At 40.2% G+C, this 24,911-nt stretch overlaps 1 protein-coding gene across 1 annotated transcript; it reads left to right on the top strand.

Annotated features, from left to right (window-relative positions):
• The first annotated feature begins 27 nt into the window (after nt 1-27).
• On the top strand, nt 28-22,351 carry lars1b (leucyl-tRNA synthetase 1b). Its single transcript, XM_034206454.1, has 32 exons — nt 28-187; nt 517-638; nt 2,029-2,116; nt 2,267-2,347; nt 2,675-2,812; nt 2,930-3,091; nt 3,384-3,496; nt 4,171-4,234; nt 4,603-4,691; nt 4,870-5,095; nt 5,382-5,469; nt 6,266-6,342; nt 6,599-6,652; nt 6,775-6,915; nt 8,370-8,447; nt 8,665-8,750; nt 8,971-9,036; nt 9,215-9,297; nt 10,592-10,730; nt 11,175-11,387; nt 11,974-12,031; nt 12,443-12,506; nt 13,808-13,991; nt 14,875-14,965; nt 15,204-15,344; nt 16,004-16,144; nt 17,698-17,808; nt 18,026-18,136; nt 18,776-18,880; nt 19,610-19,705; nt 20,142-20,274; nt 21,217-22,351. Exons 1-32 carry the CDS (start codon nt 182-184, stop codon nt 21,420-21,422), a joined length of 3,555 nt encoding a protein of 1,184 aa, XP_034062345.1. The 5' UTR covers nt 28-181; the 3' UTR covers nt 21,423-22,351.
• Nucleotides 22,352-24,911: the final 2,560 nt, after the last annotated feature.

The raw sequence follows: 24,911 nt of genomic DNA, 5'->3' as shown, positions 1-24,911 counted from the left end.
AGATATCTAACGACACGACTACTGAAACTTCTTCGAACTTCATTTCCCAGAAAACCATGCGAGAAGCTTGTGTGTCATCAGCCAGGCACCGGTGGCGTGGGTTTCCCTTGTCAAACTACACACTCTCTTATTTCTTCTGTTTAAACAATAGAGTTATCAGTTGCTCTCAATTTGGTTCAAAATGACGGTATGTTTAATGTTCAATTCATTTCAATATCAGGAATGTTTCCTGTGGTTTATAGGCAATGGTTACGCTTTGTCTCAATAACTTACTGTAGCTGTTAGCTAAGTTAGCTAACATAAGCTAGTTGACGAGCCAACTGCAGAAATAGACTTGAGAGAAATCTGACACAGCTGGACCAGAGATAACAGCTGTTTTCTTGTTAAACACTTCTCGAACAGACTTTCTATTGTTATTATTTTTAATTATTATCTATTATGTTATATTGTCAGGTAAGTAATAGTTTTACTGCTCTGCCTTTTCTCTAATGAACTATCAATTGTGTTCGTTTCCAGGAGCGAAAAGGAAGAGCGAAGTTGGACTTCTTGAGAAATATTGAGATAGAGATCCAGGAGAAATGGGAGAGGGAGAAGGCATTTGAGAATGATGCACCGACAACAATTGGGGAAAGCACAAAGTGAGTATCTGTTGTTATGAGGAGGTACCATATGACTAATTCCCTACTCTACTTCACATACTTTACCCAGGAATAGCTCAATATGCAGTTGACTCTCTGTTAATAAAGCAATTCACATAGATTACCATACCCAGGAATGTCAGAGCAGTTTTTGCTGGTTACTTCCTTCAACTGATCTCTTCCTGATACAATATGAACACCTATTGTTCTTAAATGTGTTTGGAAGTAGTTATGACATGTCTGTTGTTGCTGTTGGAAAAACAAGTCATGCAAGTATTGATGAAGCTCTTCCGTGGAACAGTTAACGTATCAAGGATGAGCCTTCATTGCTCCGCTTTATTCCCCAGTTCATGGCAATTTGTACATAACACTAGTGCTGGGGGGAAACGATTATTTTGAAAACGATTAATCGGGCGATTATTTGATCGATTAGTCGACTAATCTAACGATTATTTTTCTGTTGTTCAATTCATAAAAAACGTAATGTAAACAATTTTTTTTTCACGATACTGTGTCTCAGGGGATCTTAATATTTAAGAACCTATTAATGTTTTATACCAGATTAACGGAAATAATCTCAGCTAATTGACGATACAAACCATGTTTACCAAAACAAAACACAAGTCTCATAAGAAGCATCTAAATGACCCCTGAGCGAAAAATGCTAACGGACATTGGCACAGATCTCAAGATAAAAGTACCCTTATTACTTATCGTAGCTGCACATACAATATATCCGATTAAAGCTGAGACTCCACAGATTATGTAGGTATATAGTATCATCACTGAGTGATCCGGACTCGCGACAGGGGAAGCAAATACAGTCATCACAACACGTACCTTCACAGAGCTTCTCGGGAGATCGTCTCACCACCGTAATCTGATCAAAAGACGTGTTCAATGGCAATAAAATGAGAAAAAACGCGGCTGAATCGGTTAATCCATAGGTTTTTAACGTCTATGTATACAAAAATGATTGAATTTATAATCCATAATTCCATTTTATGTAAAAATCGGAGAGCAAATGCTAGCTGCTAATGGTAGCCACCAGAGCTAGCTGCTGCTTCTGCTAGGCTATGCAGCAGTCTCAGTGAGATATAAATATATAAATATCTTTGCGTTTTGGACTAACTTTAAAATATTCCCATGCTTTTGAAGACCTAGGGCGAGATGTTTTCGTTTGGGGGCTTCGTGCGCAATCCTGTGAGGAGGAGGTGGTAGCCGTTTCAGTCTCCATTGTGTTTGAAGTGCGATTGCGAACTGCTTGTTGCTTTGGGTGACCCACGTGTGTGTAGCGACGCGTCGACGCGGAAATATGTCGTCGACGATATTTTGAAGTCGACGCGTCGCTACAGCACTACATAACACCCTTTTTTTTCATTTATTACAGCAAAACCAAGTACTTTGTCACCTTCCCCTACCCCTACATGAATGGCAGATTGCACCTTGGACACACGTTCAGCTTGTCAAAGTGTGAGGTAAGTTTGTATACAATGACAGACGAAGATAAACACTAAGAAATGTACTTCTTGAGTTGGCATCCATGAAAGATACTTGATATGCATACAGTATGTTCAACTTATGATCACTAGTCTCTCACTCATTGATGCTCTACTTTGTTCTCTTAGTTTGCTGTTGGATACCAGTCCATGAAAGGGAAGAAATGCCTCTTCCCATTCGGGCTGCACTGCACAGGAATGCCAATCAAAGTTAGTGGCTTTTTTCCTGTCTAATAAATAAGTCCTGTGTGTGTGGCATTGACCTGCAGTTATGGAATGTTTTCATTTTTAGCATTGCCTACCATATACTGTACATCCCACCTTTCATAAGTTGTTGCCAAATACACTCTTCTGTCTGTACTTCCCTTCATAATTGTAGAAAACGAAATGATATGGTCTTCAGTACTAGTAGCAGTTCGGCTTTTTAGGTTTTTCCACTTTATTAATTCATCAATTCATACCTGCCTTTAACCCCCTCACACAGACACTAGCGTTTCCTTTCTCCCGGTATTCACACATCTATATTGTATCCACCAGGCCTGTGCAGACAAGCTGAAGAGAGAGATGGAGGTGTATGGAAACCCTCCACAGTTTCCAGACGAGGAGGAAGAGGAGATGGTGAAGCCAGAGGTGTCCGATGAATTCATCATCAAGGACAAATCAAAGGGCAAGAAGGTCAGGATCGGATGCAGATTGATGACAGTTTTCACATATGAAGGAACAAATACAGTGTTTTAGTAAATGACAACCATAACTCTTTTTCATTATTATAATGTTTTATTCCTCTTTTAGAGTAAAGCAGTGGCCAAAACCGGAACTGCCACTTTCCAATGGGACATCATGAGGTCTTTGGGCCTGAGTGACCAGGAGATTATCAAGTTTGCCCACGCCGAACACTGGCTGGAATACTTCCCTCCTTTGGCTATCAAAGATCTCAAACAGATGGGAGTCAAGGTGACTAATATAACGTAACTCTAGCTAACAACTGTGTAATGCAATAAAATAAAATACGACAAGCACATCTGCTTTCATTTGACTTTTTTTTTTACACTTTAAAGCCTTCTTGCAATGTCATTTGGTTAAATAATCTGTTTGTATGTGTTAAGAGGTAAACACTGGAGTGACATGTCAATAGTCTGATTTTTGTTTGAGAATTCACCAAAAGATATATATGCCATGGGGATGATTAAATCGGGTTATTTATTCAACTGTGCTTAAATCTCTGTTTCATGTTATCACTTCACAGGTGGACTGGAGGCGTTCATTCATCACCACCGATGTGAACCCCTTTTACGACTCCTTCGTCAGGTGGCAGTTCACCACACTCAAGGAGAGAAAAAAGATCAAATTTGGCAAAAGGTGAGATTGTTAAGAGTGTTGTTCCTCAAACTTTTTCAGACCAAGGACCATTCACCACATAGAGACAAACGTACAAAAGTGCATTTTGCATGATAGGTCCCCTTTAAGCTGAGTGTCCATATAGTTTTTATTTCTGATCACCAGCATTTTTTTGAAGAGCTCCTCCTTTTTGTGCAGCTCTTACAAGCAGTCTTTTTTGAAAACCTCTGAACAGCTCTGCGTCTCTATCTCCCTATTCTGCTCCAATCCATGTTTATTGTCTTTACAATTTGGATATTTTTTTAAAGAAATATTTTACCAAATCTACTCGCAGACTTTCTACTTTCCCTGAGAAAGTCTGGTTCAGTGTTGTGTCTGTAACTGTGTTACTTGTGTGTAGCACTTTCCTTTCAGTAATATAAAGACAAGTAAGGAAGTGCCATTATGTAAAATGATAATGTCTCACACTTTATCTTTTTTGCTATCTAGATAAGTTGGACTCTCTTGCCTGAAAACAATGTCATATACCAAAGTCATATCTTTCCATGGGGTAGAAGCATGTTTCATATTTAAAGTGAAGACATCAGCTAATTTTAAAGTTTGGATTTAGGCTCAGGCAGTCTCGTTGTTTTTGGCATTCTGTGTTTTGATTGTTGTTGTAATATATAATGTGACTTTCCTCGACTCCTCTGCAGGTATACCGTTTACTCCCCGAAGGATGGACAGCCCTGCATGGACCATGACAGGCAGACCGGAGAGGTAAACCTTCCTGGATATGTGGAATAATGTATTGGTTGTGACAAACAATAACACAGGAAACATTACAAAGGAATGGTTTCTCAAAAAGAAATACATTTTGAAATGATTCTTCTTTTGATGCCAAGTCACATACCTCACATCAAAAACATAGAGTTGGTTTGATTTACCATTTCTTACAATTGAGCAGTTTCATAGTGATGTAAAACAAATTCCACGTAGTCTATTTAATAAATAAAAAAATGTTTCATAATGTCAGCACCAAAAGTAAAAACAAACAAATCCTTTAAAAGGGTCTCTTGATTTGAACTGACATTATCTGAGAGCTGTCATTTGTTTTTCCCCCAAGTAACATTTGTCTTCGCCTGCAGGGAGTTGGACCTCAAGAGTACACTCTCATCAAGATGAAAATAGTAGAACCGTACCCGGCAAAGTTCAAGGCCAAAGTCTTCTATAGCAGGTAAAGAAATACATACACTGAACACACTATAATGCCAACATTTTGTAAAGGATGGTCACTACCACACCACAGACAGTTTTGCATATACACGTAAGTGTAATTCTCATCTTGATAAACACTGTACTACTAACTTTTAAATTGAGACACAACTAAAGGTCTCAAGCCGTCTTTCTCACAGCGCCATGAAAGGCAAAAACATCTTTCTGGTGGCCGCCACTCTGAGACCAGAGACCATGTTCGGTCAGACCAACTGCTGGGTGAGGCCCGACATGAAGTACGTCGCCTTCGAGACAACCAACGGAGACATCTTCATCGGCACCAGTAGATCTGCCAGGAACATGTCCTACCAGGGCTTCACCAAAGAGAATGGAGTGGTGCCAGTGGCCATGGAAATCCTGGGACAGGTACGAACGTTGTCTGTGTTTTTCTTGAGCTAAAGATACAGTCAGTTCTATTTCATATCAGGGATTGAACCCATCAAGTCTTAGAGGTCAATTAGAAGTGTAAAGACAGTTTGATTATCAAGGTTTCCTAGCTATGGTGCAATCGACTTGATTACTTCTGCTCTGCCTTTTTCTTTTTACCCACAAATATGTAAGTCAGTCTATCCTAACAGGATCAGGTAGGGTGCCTATGCCTATGTGAAAGAGTAGATCAAATCAGGTTCTGCATCGTTTTGTTTCTTTCTAGGATGTCCTTGGCTGTGCCCTGAGCGCTCCTCTGACCTCCTATAAGATCATCTACGCTCTGCCCATGCTCACCATCAAGGAGGACAAAGGTATGAGTCAAACACTTTGAAAAAGTCGCAGTGATACATGCAGACATTTCTCACATTGGTTTAAGCGTCATCGTTTTCAAAAGGTTTCTTTCTGTGGATGTCTTTTTATCCGTGTGTTTCAAATAAAGATAAATGATGTGGCCCTTATGCTTCAGGTATTACTTCCTGCAGAGAATCTGCGCTGAGCTTTATCCCTTTTCCTCCTTCCTCTTGTGGAAGTTTGTGCAGAAATACTGGGAATCCTCTAAACAGCAGGCCAAGGTCACCCTATCATCTACAAAGTGATGTACTGTGATGTCGATGAATAGAAATAATGGCTGTTTATTTTTGCCTGAGGCAGATCATTTGTTAACGTATAAAATGTTGTAATTGGTCCCAGTGCCTTTTGTTCTTTTAGAAGTCTGTCCTATCTATTTTCTGACCTGTTGCTCGAGGGGAGTAGTTCATCAGCGTGTTCCTGTGTGTTGAGGATTTCTTTCTCAACAGCCTTAATTAGAAAGTCAAATGTCAGAATTTCAATAAAAACAAATCTCTTGTGTCGAGTGTGTCATCGCGGTTTTGAAGGGTTGTGGAGAGCTTTGAGAGAGGGGGAATCAAACCCGACCTGTGACATTTATCAGTTTCCAGATCACGCATATTTGTGCTCGCCCTTTTCACAGTTAGTTAGTTACTCCAGTATGATAGCATGGAAACAATAGCATTGAATGTATATAATGCACATTTCAATGAGAAACACATGATCTGTGTGTGCATGAATACATTTCGTTACCTTTTGGCTGCTCTGTGTTTTCCTCAGGTACAGGGATAGTTACCAGTGTGCCTTCTGATGCTCCTGATGACATCGCTGCTCTCAGAGACCTCAAGAAAAAACAGGTAAAGGTTACAGATAGTTAACATGAATGCTGCTATTCAGGAAGCCTTTTCTCCTCAAATAAAGTCTGCCGGGAAATAAAGGAAATCTCTGAAACTTAAAGTGCAGTTTTGAAATTAAGTTTTAGAAATGTTTTTCCGCCTTTTTTAGGTTTACTAAACCCACGGTTGTTAAGAGAGAAATTTGATTAGTGACACATCTATTGTCACTGACTTTTGCATTTTTATGATGTGTCTCTTAATGTTTAATTTACAACAGGCTCTACGGGAGAAGTATGGAATTGAGGACAAGATGGTGTTGCCTTTTGAGCCGGTAAGCTGACCCGCTAGTCTGTTTGAATCGAGTCAGAATTGAACACACCAATTTAAGTAAAAGTTAAATTCAGTCCAAGTTTCAGAATGGAGCCTTAATGTGTGTGTCTGTGCAAATGTTAGGTCCCCATCATTGATATCCCAGGCTATGGGAACCTCTCCGCTCCTCTGGTGTGTGATGAGCTGAAGATCCAGAGCCAGAATGACAAGGAGAAGCTGGCTGAGGCCAAAGAGAAAGTCTACCTGAAGGGATTCTACGAAGGGGTGAGTCGGTTCGGTTTCTAATAAATGAAAAAACAAGTGCACAGGTCAGCAAAACGCAACCCCTTAGTGGATTAAAGTTTAGTTTTGAAGCTTGTTCGATGTATGTCCGAGACACAAGCCAATTGAGTTACACCTTAAGGCTAGACTAAATTATGAATGCACTGGCTATTGCTGTGTGGCCCCTTGACAGTTTGATTCTGTCTACTATTGGGAAAACGGTTCGTAACAGAAAGCTGGATGTGTACAACATGACTCGCTAACAGAGACGAGGAATTTTTAAGCTTTTTATTTTCCCCTGTCACAACATTATGACATGAGTCTTGTAAAATTGTTCACATTCAGCTCCCTTCACTGTCAACTGATTGCACTTTGAAAAGAAATAAGAATTCAAATGAAAGCACTGCATGGAGCCACTCGATAGCACATCTAGCAGAACACATTGCATATTATGTGTAAAGTGAATATGTGACCCGCTCTATCGAAATCAGTCGGAAGTCGCAACGGCTCATTTCAAAATAAACGTGGATTTACGTAAAAAACTATTTTTTCGGGGTTCGGGTGTTTTGTTTGATTTTAAACAAACAAAGTCTTGGCTTTCAGAATATGAAACTTTTATTTCCAAAATCACACGATAAATACATTTTTGAAGCTTGTAAAGGGACGAAGACAGGCACCTCTCACTCGCAATCTGCTCTTCCGCATCGCCGCCCCCCCTCCCTCCGGCTGAAATTATGAATGTAAGAGTATAGTAATCATAGATAACACGGCAGGGTCCGTTACAGTTTGTTTTCATCTGATTTAAATTAAACAAAGTCTTGGCTTTCAGAATATTAAACTTGTTTCGTCAAATTCAGATGATAAATACAACTTTGAACGGAGTAACTTAACGTCACAGCAGGCATAACAACAGCCGGTGTTTCTCGTGAGGGTTTTCCCCGGGAAACAAACACAATACACACAAACGCAAAATTACACAAACACACACCCACACACGTATACACTTATGGTATACACACACACTCATGAGCTTCCCCTCCAAACGAAAATATCTTCCCTCCATAGTATTTTGATCATTTGCTCCACTAATAATCAGATCGATGGATTCCAGAGAAGAGGAAACTTTGAAGGCCTTTTTCTCAAAATGAGGACTCGGTGACAGTCATTATATAATGTGACATATTTAGCTTAATATTTGGAGTAGAACAACAATCCTGATATCATTAGAAAGGTAGGAATATCCTCTTTCCAACAGTGTATACAACTCAAAATGTGTCTTTGGGTCAATGCGACTGATTTCGATGGAGCAGGTCACATATGTGTCATCGCACTGAGCAGTTTAGGATTGTTTGTGACTGTCGAATGCACTGCAGGAGACGTGACCTACTTATTGTTGTCAGAATTGTGAAGGAATTCAGTGTGAATGAAACGTTTTGATGAATGACTTCCTGTCTCAGATCATGCTGGTTGATGGCTACAAAGGGCAGAAGGTCCAGGATGTCAAAAAACCCATCCAGAAGATGATGGTTGAGAGGGTAAGACATTATTTGATTCTAATACATAAAGGACAAGTTAAAAATCAAGTATATCCAAAATAGATGTGGTACAAGAACTTCAAACGATTTCTGTTTGGTGTTCTCTTTGTCCGTGAACTGCTACAGACTATGTTAGAGTTCACTATATGCCATGTGTGATGGATGTTTCATCTATATTAGCCAGTAATGATGTTGGCTCTCTATCAATGTATCACAGGGTGAGGCCATGATCTACATGGAGCCGGAAAAACAGGTCATGTCGCGTTCAGCCGATGTATGCGTGGTGGCTCACTGCGACCAGTGGTGAGTGGATTCTGCTCACTAAATATTATACTATAAATCTAGTGTGTGTTTGATTTGTAACAATAAGGACTTTGGACATAAATGGATCTGAAGCGGCATGGCAGTGTTCTAGAACCCAGGGAATATAAATGGATATAAAGATTGTTTTTCTTGTGAGGTTGAATGGATTCATTCTGGAAGACAAACTTATGTGCATGCTAATGTTATATGTGTGTCTCAGGTATTTGGACTATGGGGATGCAGAGTGGAAGCAGCAGGCAAATGAAGCCCTCAAGTCTCTGGAGACGTAAGACACATCTAGCTTTCTGCAGTGCTTTCCTGTTCTCTCGTCTAAATGATCAAGTAGAATTGTTTGAGATATTATTGACTATGACCTTAAGCTGGAAACAAATGTTATCATGCCAAAGTTTATATCATCATCTTCCTCTGATTTAATGATCTGTTTTTTGCACAAATATTTACAGATTTTGTGATGAGACCAGGAGAAACTTTGAGGCGACGCTGGCCTGGCTGCAGGAGCACGCCTGCTCTCGTACCTACGGACTTGGTGTGTGTGTGTGTGTGTGTTTTGTTTCAGGTCTGCAGTAACTGTTAATATAGGAGACTTATAGAACTCTATGAATGCTAATATTGCTTAGTCTTGTTTTGAGATTTAAAGACACTCCGCCAGAGATGAACAACATTTAAAGATGTTTTCTCTCATTTACATTTGTGGTCTATAGATGGAGACAGAGGACTGATGATAATGCACCTAGCAACAGCCTCCCTCTCTGTTCAGACAGGAATAAATGCAGATTAAAATGATTAAGAGCCATCTGGCATACGGTACATGCCAGTGTCTAGGCCTGTGGTTGACTTCTACTTTACAAATCTCCAATAATATTTTAAGAATATGAAGCACAACGTTTCACCAACAAGAATACCTGACCAAGGTGGTGGTTGTGGAGACTTTGTTCACCTCTTTGTGCAAGCATAATATACTTTAGGTTTTTTGCTGTTGTCCTCGACAAAGATAATTGAAACACTTTAAGCTCAAAAGTGAGGATGTAAATGAAGTCGGTTTTCAAGTAGGAAATCACAGAAAAAGCATAGGTAGAACCCATGAGCCATAGTCACACCGTATCCCAGTCACAGAGTTTATAAACTGTGTAAATCGACTCTTGATGCCTACCAATATCTGTTTATTAATGTGTGTCAATACTATGAATTATGTTTTATATTTCTGAAATCATATACAAATGAATGAAAAATGTGTGCACAAGTCAAGAGTAAACAAATTAACATCTTGATTTAGTAGTTACTGCTTGTGGACATTAATGAATGGGTTTTTAACCATAGAATGCAACTAAAACATACCAATAAGAACTCACTGTCTGATTTCAGTGAGAGCTTACTGCATTTGAGGCGAATTGAGTATGTTACCCTCCCCACCCCGCACACACGCCTAACAATGACCAAAATTAGAATTTGAGGAAAATCCACAAATCACTGAGTGAAAACAATGAGTTGCTTGAGTCTGTCAAAGCAGCAGGTCAGACACTTGTGGTCCGGCTGAGTTTTTGACAATAAAATATGTACAACTCGGCTTGTTTGCCAAGGATTACACAATGAAGCCCAGGACTTATTCCTTTGTGTTGTTCTTGGCACCAGAATGGAGCCAGCTTGACAAGATGGAAAACGCAACAAAAGATTGTTTCAGCTCAGAGGAGACAACAATTGTTTTTCTAAATACTTATTGTTTCTGTCTTTTTGCTTTCTCTCCCATGTTTGTGTGCATGTATTTCTTTGTTTTTGGATTGATGCTTGCGCGTGTATGTGTGCCTGCCTCCTGGTTACCATAGGAACGCGGCTGCCTTGGGACAAGCAGTGGCTGATTGAGTCACTATCAGACTCCACCATCTACATGGCTTACTACACTGTAGCCCACCTCCTCCAGGGAGGCGTGCTCAACGGACAAGGAGCCTCACCATTGGGCATCAAGTACGGACACACACACACACACACACACCTGCACACTCGAGTAAACACAGATTAAGCCTTAACTGATTCACTCTGTCTCCTCTCCTTCTCCCGTCCTTGCTTTTCTGCCTCCAAACAAGCATGGATTTTGTTCACCTGAGGGAAAAACAACTGCAATTTAATAACTAAATGTAATCTTTTCAAATTTAGACAAAGTCAATTTGTCGCCCGGTATTCATCCATGAAATTAAATAAATATATTTGCTCTATTACAGGAAAAAAATCAATTCGTAGCTTAATGTTTAATTTAAGTGTCCTCAAATCTCTTTCCTAGGTCTAAGATAAAACTGCAAAGAGAACTGAAACACTGCATTTAATGACTTCTCTTCGCCTTGTTTCAACCCGATACAGCCCTTGCTCTACCCTGGCTTAATCATTATTTTCTCCTTTCTTTCTCTTTTACAGGCCGGGGCAGATGACCAGAGAGGTGTGGGACTTTATCTTCTTCAAGACATCTCCTTTCCCAAAGACAGACATCCCTAAAGAGTGTCTGCAGAAGCTGAGGAGGGAGTTTGAGTATTGGTACCCTGTGGACGTCCGTGTGTCCGGCAAAGACTTGGTGCCCAACCACCTGTCCTACTACCTGTACAACCACGTGGCCATGTGGCCCAAAGACAGGTGAGGTCGCCCACTTGATCGTCCAGTACTGAGAGATTATGGGCAAGATTCACTGCATGTAATAACATTTATAGAATTCAGATGGTATAAGATCTTGAAGTGAAATTGTACATGTTTTTCCCAGCAGGATTGTGATTTCATGAGTTTAAAAAACAAACAGTACACTTAGCTGAGATTTGCTACAAATGTTATGGACTGTTTAAATCCGGTCATTTTACATTCATTTGTTAAAAAAAAAATGTAGTTTGAACTTCTATGAGAAGTATTATTTGATGGATCAACCATTTATTTGAACATCGTATATGCATTTTTGCATATGGTTGTATAGAGATGTGTGTATATAATGGAAAATGTGTCCTTAATTAATAATAATAGTAATTAATTGATATCATAATAAGGATTTTAAACGTATTGCCTGCCTGAATGTGCATTTGTTAAGCTGTGGAAATGGTATAAGATTATTATTAAGAGAATTTCTCTATTCAAGTATTACATGCATTTTTTTAAGTAAGTCATGAAGTAGGGTTAACTTGATTGTATTGATGGTGATGATGGTGAAGATGAGCACATTTCCTCCTGTCTACAGTGGGAAGTGGCCACAGGCGGTCAGAGCCAACGGACATCTCCTCCTCAACTCTGAAAAGGTGTGTCAAATATTCATGTTGGGAAATATTCATCTCTATAAATTGATATGACTCTCTAACATTTATATCTTAGTTTCTCAGGAGGAAAGCTCTGGTTTCATCTGATGTGTCATTTTGTCTGGGTTGTTAAAACATGAAATAACAATGTTTCCATCATTACAATTTGCCGTAAACCTTTGTATTTAAACACTTTTCTTCCTACACGCCAGTAATTAACTAGTGTTTGATGCTGTTGAGTATTTTAATTACTGTATGTGCCGTTGATTTGCACTTGATTTTTCTCTTTTGTTGATTTGAATACAGGCAGACTGTGACTCGTCGGATTTATTCCACCTAGCTTTGTAATGAACTTGTGTGGGCGGACGCGCCTGAAAGATTCTGTCTGCTAACATCTGTTTTCCTTTTCGCCAGATGTCCAAATCAACTGGAAACTTCCTCACACTCTGCCAAGCCATTGATAAGTTCTCAGCAGACGGTACACACACTTTCTTTTTGATTTATCTTCGTCCCGTCTGCTCTTTGGGATTGTTTACTCTTTTATCTCTGTCATGTTTCATTGCAACACTGCAGCCCAAACACATCAGTGTACGTTTTAAAAAGGATTATTATGCGTCTTCGTAATACACGGGCCATTACACTTGATTATACTAAGCATAGTATATCTCGCGTTGAAGATGATTACAAAATGAAAGTTAGCTGAGGTGTTGTTATTGAGTGCTTTGAGGTTTTCTATACATCAGATCACTTCCATGCACTGTAAGTAATGAGTTTGTTTATGTATGTATAATGTATGTTGAAATCTAAGTAATCAGTAAAGCAGTGAATATTCAACCTGGTCTTCCCATCAGTTGTGTTGCCCTGCAGCTTTTCGACATTTTTGCACTAGAAATTCTCCAATCAATCATGAGTTTTTATTCCATAATCGCCATTCCAGATAGTTCGTACCCCCGATCGTCTCTCCACAGACCACTGGAAACATAAGAAAGAAGAAAAGTATAGACTCTAAATGAAATATTTATAGGAACATGAGAGCAAGACAGATTCTCACAAAGGAGTCGTGAGCCCAACAATGAGTCATGATGTAAAGGATATGTCTATGAAAATGTGTTTCATATCAAAAGTCTTATGTGTTGTCAGTCCTGTAAGGCATACATAATAATAATAATGATACATAAGAGATGTTTTTATGGTTCATCTCTAAAGGTTTGTTCTGTTTGAGTGTATTTTTACGTTAAAGTTATCTGAACCCTGGCACACCTCCTGCCCTTAGTTTACCTCAGGGTTGGTCCAGTTGTACTTTTTTTGGATTGGATGTTTATTTAATATTTCTGGCCACAGTTTGTTGTGTTTTGAACAAGCTGAATAATATATAGATGTGTCTGCTGCGTCTCTAGAAGCCGCCCCTGCTGTGGGAGTAAAAGAAAGTTCTGACAGCAGATAGTTGAATTAGGTAGACTTCCTGTCTTAGAGCTCTGAGTGATGTCTGCTGGGTATTTCAAGTTTTCTCAGACTATAGAATTTTCCACAAATGTTCTGAACTTCACCTTATTGTCAAGGTATTTTTGGAGGAAAAGAAAACCGGTGCTCTGTTCAGTGTTTTATTATGCAACCTAAGATTAAGGGGACTCGCATAGTTACACAGGTGGTGGTGAGACAGAGGCATTAATCATACCGTTTGTTTAGCTCTGAAACATAGGGGGGAAAAAACCACGTCACTGATTATATTGCATGTGTTCTGTCTGCTATTTAAACACACCTATGCGTTTCCTCTCCCAGGTATGCGTCTGGCTCTAGCTGATGCCGGGGACACGGTGGAGGACGCCAACTTCGTGGAGACCATGGCTGACGCCGGCATCCTGCGCCTCTACACCTGGGTGGAGTGGGTGAAGGAGATGATCGCCAACCAGAACAACCTGAGGACAGGACCCGCAGACACCTTCAACGACCGGGTCTTTGCCAGGTACATGCAGAGAGTCATTTAGATAGGGTTGTATTGTATGTACCGAGATATTCAGTATAGCTTTTAAATTACTATTATTATTATTATCACTTTCAGCAAGGCCTTATACATTGGAATTGACATCAAGGAGATAGGAATTAGAATTCATCTTTAAAAACGAATCTCAGCAACAATGGGGTCTTTGCCATGTCCGTAGATTTAGGACTAGAAATTAGAAGCTTGGGTTGAAATTATTAAGATAAGTTTGATCATGAAATAATTATTTATTTTTACTTGTCTTATTATTACATTTATTGTTGAGACAGTGGGTTTTCCTTAAGGAAAATGCAAATGTTCACATTGATTAAACCAAAACCTTAAAATTCATGTCTGGAATTAGAACCATAAAGAGCCTAATACCTCGTTTAAATAGTTGTTTAATATTCAATCAACACACATTTTGTATTGTGACAATTGGAGCTAAATTATTATGAGCGCATAAGATTTTTTATGAATTATCATACATTTTGTGGATATAATGACAGTGGCAAATAATGGGCAGCTATACAGTATTTTGAGTTTACTGTAATGTAGTCTTTAAAACAAGAAAAGAGAAAAACACTGCAATATTACTGTATCTAACATCTAAGCTAATATCTAGTGTCATAGTTACATCGTGCATCTCTAATTTAGATAAATGTTGCATTGCAGTGTGATTTTGTGATCATTGTCGAAGTGATTTTCTTCTAAAACGAGGTATGCAGCGAGCAAAGTGAGCCAGTCCTTCAGAGTTTCTATGGTTCCCTCGTAAAACCCTGGCCTTTCTGACCGTGGTCCTTCTGGTGCTGCCGAGTGAACTGGCTTCGCAGACTGATTGCAATGATTTTGTGTCCTGTGTGTCCAGCGAGATGAATGCAGGCATCCTGAAGACAGAGCAGCACTACGACAGGATGATGTACAAGGAGGCTCTGAAGTGTGGCTTCTTTGAGTACCAGGTGAATAAAATGTCCATTATGAAACGACACTTAATCATCTTTATGTCTTTAAAGACGAGGATGATTTTAATCCTCCGTAAGCCTTTTATGACGTTATTATGAATACCGCAGGAGATGGAGCGTAACATGCGTGAGGATTCAAATGTCATTCTGAGGGGAATTCACTGGATTGAAGATTGTGTCTGGGAGAGTTTGGAGATCCCATAATAACATCAACTGTTTTTGTGAATGTTTACAGGCTGCCAAAGATAAGTATCGTGAGCTGGCTATCGAAGGCATGCACAGAGACCTTGTCTTCCAGTTCATAGAGAAACAAACTCTGCTGCTGGCCCCCATCTGCCCCCACCTGTGTGAATACACTTGGGGTCTGCTTGGCAAGGTGAGGAAAAACTGGATTTGACATTATAACGTGGGTTTCGGCTGATTACGGGTTCAAATGTGCCCTTCATCCTCAAGTCCCCAAGTCTTTTATGTTTATATCCCTTTTTATACGCGGAGGTAAAACAGAACTACTTTATGAAAGAAACATTTGATCTTCCCGTGTTTTTTATTTTCCTCAATACACCTGGGATCAACGGGCTAAGATAATATTCATGTAGGTCTGCGGAAGTGCTTTTCCCGCTGCTCTTTACTCGTGTGAAATTGCTGCTCACACACACACACACACACACACACACACACACACACACATTCCTTCTGTTGGTGGCACACAAACTGCTGTACGATCCCAACAGCACAGAGAGTAGAGAATATTTTTAACATTCAAATGTATGAATATAAAAGAGTGCTGCTGCTCTGGAGTCGTTTTTTTTTTGGTTGTCGCTTAGCAACAAAAGCCCTACAACCAGTGTTCACTCCAATCATGTATTCAGCCTCGCTTTCTAAAGAGCTAAGAGGCAATCAGTGGACATGGTGTCACGAAACAGTCGGGCATTTCTCCACATGTGTCTGGTTTTGTTATTTTATGTGACACTAATGCACTTGTTATCCCTTTTCTCATCCTCATCCCTTCTTTCTTCTCTCTGTTTCCCTTTATAGACGGGTTCTCTGATGAAGGCGTTATGGCCCGCGGCGGGTCCAGTAGACGAGATTCTGATCCGCTCCTCTCAGTACCTGATGGAGACCGCACACGACCTCCGACTGAGACTCAAAGCGTACCTTCAGCCGCCCAAAAGCAAAGTAAGAGACGTCTCTGTTGTTTCACACGCTTCACTGCATTCACTGCTAATAATGCCTTTTTAAGTCATTTGGGGAACTTAATATTGATTTCAGCATTGATTGCTTTTTTCTTTAATAGTTTTTATAAAATCTATTTCTTGTCGGAGTGTATCGAGTTTGATAATTAAATCGGAGGCAGCGTCGTAGCAAGAGTCTTTTCTCCCTTAGGTGTTGTTTAACAGATTCATGGCTGTTTAATGAAGAGCACAATGAGGCAGAAAATAACAGAAAACAGCCCAATGAGAAGCTTAATAATATCAGGCATCCAAAAGTAGATTTAGGTTTAATAGCATTTCATCACCCCTAACTGTAAACAATTTGAGTATTGATTCTCAATCAATTCAAGCCATTTATCTCATCTATTAAGGTTCAGAAATAATTAGACAATCTAATACCAAGAGCTAAAGCTCAAGCTTTGTTGCAGTTTGAATACACAATTAACTGACTTAGTAATTATTTGCTTATAAAGAAAGAACACGGCACTATTTACTTTACTTGGATAATACAAATACTATACATGTATCTGCTTGGAACTGGAATTTAAAAAAGCTACTATAAAAGAGTTACCTTCAGTGTTTCCCACAGATCTGAAATATACTTGTGGTGGTAGCCGAGAACGGTGGGGGTGTGCTAGTGGAGCACGCTCATCAAAGGGGGGCGCTGATGGCACATGCTCATCGACGGGGGGGGGGGGGGAAGATTAAACCTAGATGGATCGCGCTACATGCTTTGGCGGACGTTAATATACCTGGGCGGCCCACCCGAGTAAAGTCTATGTGTGGGAAACCCTGACCTTATTACAAACTGTGCCAAAAGAGGTCAACTTTAACTCTGCTAATATATATATATATATTTTTGTTTCCAATACAATTTCACTGCCCCTGTGTTAGTCATGCATACACAATATGTAGAAATCACATATGTATTGGTTTATGCTCCACAGTTCAGAAGTAGCATTTGTAGATTATCGATGTTGTCCCCATCTTTTTACGCGTCCTGCATCTCGATGCTTTAGTGATAAAACAATAATAATATTGACTTGACTATCCTTTAAAATACACTTGAAGACTCAAGTCTGTCTTTTGTTCACAGCAGGAAAATCAATCTATTGTTTGATTACAGTTTTGAACTTGGATAAGTGGCTGTAGGCAGCTTGGAGATAAACAAAACATGTATTGACAAGCTTTGAGAAGCCGATATGTCTCGCTTCCAGATTGCTGTTATTGATTTGCTGTAAATGTTTTGTTGCCATGGAGGCAAGATTGAAGGATAATCGAGGAAAGAGGCTGTCTTTTTATTATTCCGAAACCCTGTTTTTGTACCTATCTGTTAAGGAAGCAGAGACATTTCTTTTGGAAAATGTTTCTATAACCTTGACCCCTCTGGCTGAAGCAGTCAGATGTCATGTGACCATAATTCTCCAACAAAAATCATCTTATGTACCTTGCTGTAGATACATGGATCATTCTAAAAATGTCCTCTTTTTTTCTGTTGCTGTTTTTTCCTCCCAACAGAAAGGTGACACAAAGCCTCCAGCCAAGCCCTCCCACTGCAACATCTACGTGGCCAAGAGCTACCCACCGTGGCAGCACAGCGCTTTATCCCTGCTTGGCAAGCACTACAAGGTGACACACTAATGCACGACATTCACACACAGCGGCAGTCTTTTACGTATGTTGTATGCAAAGGCACAGGGGTCCGTAGTGTAGTGATGCCCTGAAATACCCACCCGCCTCTTTAAATGATCATGGGGGTAATGCTGTGCAGTTTCCCAGTATACCTCTCCTGGCCTGTGTTCCTGTCTTACCTGTCTTTGTTTTTTCTTTCTTCGTGTCTTTCCAGGACAACAAGGGGGCTCTTCCAGACAACAAAGTGATAGCGACCGAGTTGGGAGCCCTTCCTGAACTGAAGAAATACATGAAGAAAGCCATGCCTTTTGTAGCCATGATCAAGGTAAACCTGGAGGAAGTAGGGCAGACAGTTGAGAAGTGTTTGTGTGTCTGTGTAAAGGCACATCCAGTCCCTTCTCTAACCTTCTATACCTCTAACATGGACAATAAATCACTGCATTTTCTATTTTGTTTTCTTTTGTTTCTATGAGTTATTCAAGTTGTACATAAGATGGCTTATTTGTTGTTTGGTGCACAGCTCTTCTTCTGATTGGTCCAAAGCCTGTTCTGGTCATTCTGTTGGAAGATTGGAGTCTGCATCTTTAAATATGTTTTGTTTTGTTATTCTTCTTCTTTGTGCAAGACTGTAGCCAATGCTGTTTGAACAACAGTGTTATATTGCTTTTTCAAAGAAATATCTAGAACACTTGGTCTTCGTAGTCAATGTTTTTATTGATTGAAAGAGTACAAAAGACACATTTTACAGGTTGTCTCAGCTTTTTCCTTTTGTTTATTTGCCAGGTTCATCATTTGTTGTGTCAACAACAGCTAGGTAGAGCATCTGTATTTCTTTGTATCACTGTTCTTGTTCGCCATTTTACACATTGATTGATTTGACTTTGTTCCCATACAAACGGTCCATTAGTCATGCTTTTATTGTTGGGTTCATCTGATGATTTTGGTTCTGCTTTGTGTTCTTTAGGAGAACCTGGAGAAGAACGGGCCCAGGGTCTTGGATCTGGAGCTGGAGTTTGATGAGCGGACAGTTGTGATGGAAAATCTGGTCTACTTAACCAATTCTCTAGAGGTATGAATTGCTACCTGAAACTGCCCTTAAAAAAACGAATTTAGCTGAAGTCAGCCCTAGCGGTTTAATATATTTAACTATTCTCTCAAAACTGAGTAGTAAACAGAAGAAGTTCTCTTTAGCAGGTTTTGTTTGTGTTTACAATCTCAAGCTGTCACTTGCAGGTGCAGCATTTCGATTCCCTCAAAAATATCTCAGCTTTAAAGCCAAGTTTTACCACTTCTGCAAAAGTAGGTTGAGACAAATCTGAGCTCAGTTGTCAGTCAGGAAAGCCCTTTATACTTTTGTCTGCACAAAGACTTTGGATGGTCGATAAGTAAAAGCCAAGTCTCTAGGATACTTTTGTGAAGCCAGATAACTACTAAAGATAAGCTGCCACACAGAAAGACAAATATAGAGAAATCATGTAGGATGTAAAAGGGGGTGTTACTTACTAAGGACTACCACTGTGATAATTCATCTATAATTTCTGAAACAAATGGGTTTAAAAGTAGCTGTTGGATAACCAGTGGTTTGTGTTGTTTTGAAAGTTTTCTGGGCTATTTGTTTTTTTTTTGCATCCCCAATACCGAAAATGCAACAATTCAGTTTAAAACCAGGTGTTACTTCTCTGATCTATGCAGGGGTCTGGCTAACAGCCCTCTGAGTGTGCATATCAAACACACCTGTATACACACTCTGGTGGTGGACTGATTAGCTGATAATCCCTCTTTTTCATATCCTCTAAAGTTGGAACAGATCGACGTCTTGTTTGCAACCGAGGGTGACGACAAAGTGAAGGAGGACTGTTGCCCAGGGAAACCATTCAGTGTTTTCAGATCAGAGGTAAATGCTATAAGCTGTGCTGGCGTTTCTCAAAGAAGGATGCAGTTGTGAGAACATGAACACATCCTTTTAGTCGTGTGTGTGTGTGTGTGTGTGTGTGTGTGTGTGTGTGTGTGTGTGTGTGTGTGTGTGTGTGTGTGTGTGTGTGTGTGTGTGTGTGTGTGTGTGTGTGTGTGTGTGTGTGTGTGTGTGTGTGTGTGTGTGTGTGTGTGTGTGTGTGTGTGGGTGTGTGTGTGTGTGTGTGTGTGTGTGTGTGTGTGTGTGTGTGTGTGTGTGTGTGTGTGTGTGTGTGTGTGTGGTGTGTGTGTGTGTGTGTGTGTGTGTGTGTGTGTGTGTGTGTGTGTGTGTGTGTGTGTGTGTGTGTGTAAAATGTTTTCTTTTTGCCTCAAATCGACAATGTGTGTTTCATGAATACGTCTTGCCTCCATTTCCACAGCCTGGAGTGTGTGTGTCCCTGGTCAACCCTCAGCCATTCAACGGACAGTTTTCTACAAAGGTTGAAATCCGGCAGGGCGACAGTGGAGACAGCATCATCCGCAGGCTAGCCAAGGTCAACAGACTCATCAAAGGTTAGTACGATGAAAGGATATACAGCAGAAATTCATAGACGATGGTTTGGAACTATCTGCATAACAACTAGAGAGGGCCAGAAGAACACTATTAAATACATTGAATCAGTTCCTTTTGTGTCTGTACTAGTGTTGTCACGATACCAACATTTTGGTTTCGATACCGATACCAAGTCAAGAATTGCGATTCCGATTATTTTTCGATACTTTTCTTAAAAAAAAGGGAAACAGTCTTAAATGTAATTATTGTGCATTATTTCACACCAGAACCATAACACAAACTTTTAAACAATGAGAACAATAAATAAAATGACTATAATTTGTATTAAATACAATTAAGCATCATCTATAAACAACTTTTTTGTTTTTTGCTTCTGGCGTCTTTTTTGTCAACAAGCCAAGGCGCAGCAGCTGTTGCACTCCCACTTGCAGCCATGCTTCTCGCTTTCTCACATGCTCTGGCAGCTAGCGCGCACGAGGGAGGGGAGGGACTGCAGGCACGGCTGCAGTGCAGGGAGTGGAAGCAGAGCGCTGAACACACACGGCTCTTATTAAAACAGCGCTTTCTCACCGGAGTACTTTTCCCCGTCATTCTTAAAGTACCGATATTAATGAAACGGAGGAATCGTAACGTTTTTAACGGCAGGATACCGCGGTACCTTTCAAGTATCGGTACACCGTGCAACACTAGTCTGTACTGCCTGATGAAGTGAAAGTGCCTCAGGCGAAAGTGGTGGCTGTAGGAATTATGATTTGGGGTTATCAGACCGTCTGTCCTTACATTCGTCACATTCTTGTAACGCAATATGATTCTGGCAAATTTGAAAAGAAAATCTCTCTCTGCTCTTATTATAAAATCAATTCCCCTGCTCAACTTCAACATTCTGCGAACTAATTTCCTCCCTCCCATGTGTCTCACTTTGGCCCTCTCCCCTCCAACAGACCTGTCCAGAGTCAAGTTGATGAGGTACGAGGATCCGGTGCAGGGTCCCCGCCAGGTGCCCATCCTGGGACGAGAGGAGCAGGGCAAGCTGCCCGTCTCCAACAAATCAGTGTTCAATGTCAATCTGCATGAGAAAAAGGTCACTCTCGTTGACAATAGCCTGACTGTTGACATCGGAGACTCTCTGATTTATCTGGTTAATTAAAGTCACTTTCACTCGCTCCCAAAGACATACAGGCACATTCAGCAGTGAATGATTTGTTAAAGGTTAAAAGGCATCAGGAAATGTTGCCACAAAATGGGTAAGCCATAAAACACTGACTCAAACATATAGCCTATGTATGTTTCATTATTCATGTTTCTGTACTGTATCATTTGCTAGATGCACATGGTGTTAGGTTTCACAGATACAAAGATGTTCATAGTTTGAACCTTTTTCCTGCTGAATGTGACCTAAGGAATTATCCTAAACCGATGGGACCTTACAACTTCGCTTAACAAGAACACAGTTACTTTACATTCGGATGTGGGTTTGGTCTGCACAAAATGGAGATGGTGGAGGATCTGTAATAGAATATTTCCCTGATAAATCCCCAGACTATCAGGTTTTCAGTAACTCAATAAGGTTATTTGGTGGGTTGAAGAAGCAAATATAATCTTAAAAATCGACTTATCTTTCCCTCAAGAATTTAATATGGGAGATTAACACCAGGATTTGTGTTCTGTTCCGTCTTTTCATTGTTGGTTCAAGGTACATTTTGTCATATTTCTCTCTGAAGGCCATTCTTTGTCATGTTTATATGACTGACTATAAGTGATCAACTATCTTTATAATGAAACACAATAGAGTTTTTTCTGAAGGTGTTGAGCAAACATACCACCGTGTACTATCATGCCATGGCCATCCACTTTTATTTTATTACATTGTGAGACTGCTCCCACATGCTCCTGAATGCCTGTTATTTTCATATAGATGGTAATGCGTCTGCTGTGTTATTTTATAAATTGACATCGAGGCATATCATTCCCTCATGTTCTGTCAACCTGTCACACAGCTTTCCAATGTTCTAGTGGTGGATGGTGTTTATCTCACTCTTGCTTTCCAGAGAAATAATAAAACCTATGAAATATTCAGCCTCAGTGTTCATTGTTTATCGTCATCATCTTTGTGCTGTTTTATATTTTTCAAGAACATAATTGTTCTATTAGAATATGACATGTGTCATGCATCTGGTGAAGCCATTGGATCGTGGCCACGTGTAGAAAGTGTGAATAATCTTGTAGAATGCAGTATAAACAACCCCAACAAGCAATCTTAAACAGAGATGTGGCCAATAACTTCTCCAGTTGAATACAAATATTAGCAAAGCTGTTTGGGTCAAGAAACTCGAGGAGAAAATACATCAGTGAGGCAGATAAACGTATTAGCTTTGCTGAGTAGCCTATTAGATGAGAAGATTGATGCTACCCTCATGTCTGGTGGTGTAAGCATCACTAGCTGCTAAGCTCAACTGGATATAAAGTCTGCTTTGGAAACAGCTAACCTGCCTACCAGCATCTCTCAAATGAAAAAAGTAATACCCTCTATGTAGTGTGTTTTTAATCCGTGCAAAACCAGTCTAAAAACATGGATTAATTGAACGAAATAACGCAATATTTTTCGACCAGCATCTCGGTCGGTCTCAAGTTGTTGCTGGGCAACTGATCCGGGACATCAACAAAACTACGAGTTTACTACGGTAGGAAAATATGCGCGTGTTTAAAACGTTTAAGCCTTTTCTTTAATCGGGCTGAGAGTTCAAACCAAATGTTGAAGACTGACATGGTTCGTGTAAAACATGTTGCTTGTTAGAGCTCAACTTGCAGGTAAGTGAATTAATGCTTGTTTCAGTGGTGGAAGGAGTAGACCTACTAATCAGATTTGACACTTAAATCAGGGTTGCCAACTCTCACGCATCTGGCGTGTGACACACGCTTTCACTCTCAATCTCACGCTCTCACGCTGCCCAAACTATTCTCACGCCAAAAAACAAGAATACCGAAGACTAGAAACGGTTTTGAAAACTGTTGTGACGTAGTGATCGTCTTCTCAATAGAACATCTTTGATAATGTCTTCTGGCCAATCAGAATCAAGATAACGGCGTGGTGTTGTTGCAGGAAGTCCCGACGGAGAATACTTTTGCTGTAGTACATCTCTATACATCGATACAACATTACGTGTTGATAGAAATCAACACGTAATGAAATAAGACCCCACGGTTTGATGATTGATAGGTGTGTGGGCTTTCTTTCATTTTAACACACAGAACAATGGGGGCTATCCACCCTTATCCACAATGTAAAGTAACTCACAGCCTCTTCCCTCTTCTCTCTGTGGGGAGCAGCAGGTTCAGCTTTCAGAACAAAGTAACAACAAACTAAAATGGCATTCATTTTTTTAAATGTCGTGTAGTAATATATTTATTTTTCTTCTCAAAAGAGTACCAGAATGTGTATTTTATGTTAGTATTTCAAAAAATCTCCTGGGGGAGAAGCCCCCCAGACCCCCCTGCAGGGGTTGGGTTTTCAGCATCTCAACTCTTTCACCTGTGGGGAAATTGCAGAATTGGCTCCAGGTCGCCCTTTTTATTTACTACAAGACAAATGTGCCTTTTTATTTCATACAGTTCAATTTGGATTGAGACAGGGAAATAATCTAAACCTCACGCGTGGCGTTTCACTGTCAAGGGGAGTGTGTATGTAATTACAATGCAAATACTGACTTGAGCCCCACCACTGCATGGGTTAGCCCTACCATAGATTACCCAACAATCGGCTGGGATTGCCTCGAAAGTAGACGAGAATAGCCGATCGCAGCCAGGGGAGGTCTCAAAAAGCTCGCCTGAAGTCGGACAGCTCGGAGTCGGCTTCTTCTTCTTCTTCTTCTTCGGCGGATTGCAAACAACTTTAAGGTGCATACCGCCACCTCCGGAGTCGGCTTGACTCGGTTTGCATTTATAAAGAATGCACACATGTGTTTAATCGTTAATGTCAGATATGTACTAAGTAAATACATTTGTTCCTGCTCAAGATTAGATTCAACTTTATTGTTATTGCAAATATTACAGGTACTGAGACAACGAAATGCAGTTTAGCTTCTAACCAGGTGCAACAAGCAGTAAAGTGAAAAGTAATGTACACAATCTACAGAATAAAATATAGAATGAATTGAATGATGAATAAACAGTGAGGGGTAGGAATACACTAGATATCAGCCTGTGAGCAGTATGAACAGTGTGTATGAATATGCTAAGATATATAAAGTATGAAAACGGTAAGCAGTGCAAGTATAGTATAAAATATATAGATATTAATTTAATGATGATAAACATTGTGGAACAATGATGAAAAATGGGAATGGATGTAGCGACGTAAAACTGACACAAAACAACAACAAACTTTTGCTGAGCCAATTGGAGAGTTTCATCACCAGCACGTGGTAAAAACCACCAATGAGCGCTCAGCTCGAGATACCAGCGAGTCGTTTCCCATCAAGCATTTCGCTTCCGCAGCCCGTGGAGAGGAACCTCGCTCTCAAGGCTGCGGGCGTCTTTGTCCCGCGAGATTTCAACGTGTCGTGTAGGCGAGCCTACAGAGCAAGTCGGACAAAATGACTAACCATCATGCAACGCACTAGCAAGACGTTGATCGCAA

This window comes from Gymnodraco acuticeps, unplaced genomic scaffold, assembly GCF_902827175.1.
Source record: "Gymnodraco acuticeps unplaced genomic scaffold, fGymAcu1.1, whole genome shotgun sequence".
Classification (NCBI taxonomy): Eukaryota; Metazoa; Chordata; class Actinopteri; order Perciformes; family Bathydraconidae; genus Gymnodraco; species Gymnodraco acuticeps.
This window is presented reverse-complemented; position numbering and strand designations above follow the sequence as displayed.

What these genes read in the sequence shown, in the direction of transcription:
- lars1b (XM_034206454.1), top strand. An exon ending in ATGACAGGCAGACCGGAGAG is followed by an intron (nt 4,235 to 4,602) that starts GTAAACCTTCCT and finishes CTTCGCCTGCAG; the next exon opens with GGAGTTGGACCTCAAGAGTA. An exon ending in CTTTTGTAGCCATGATCAAG is followed by an intron (nt 18,137 to 18,775) that starts GTAAACCTGGAG and finishes TGTGTTCTTTAG; the next exon opens with GAGAACCTGGAGAAGAACGG.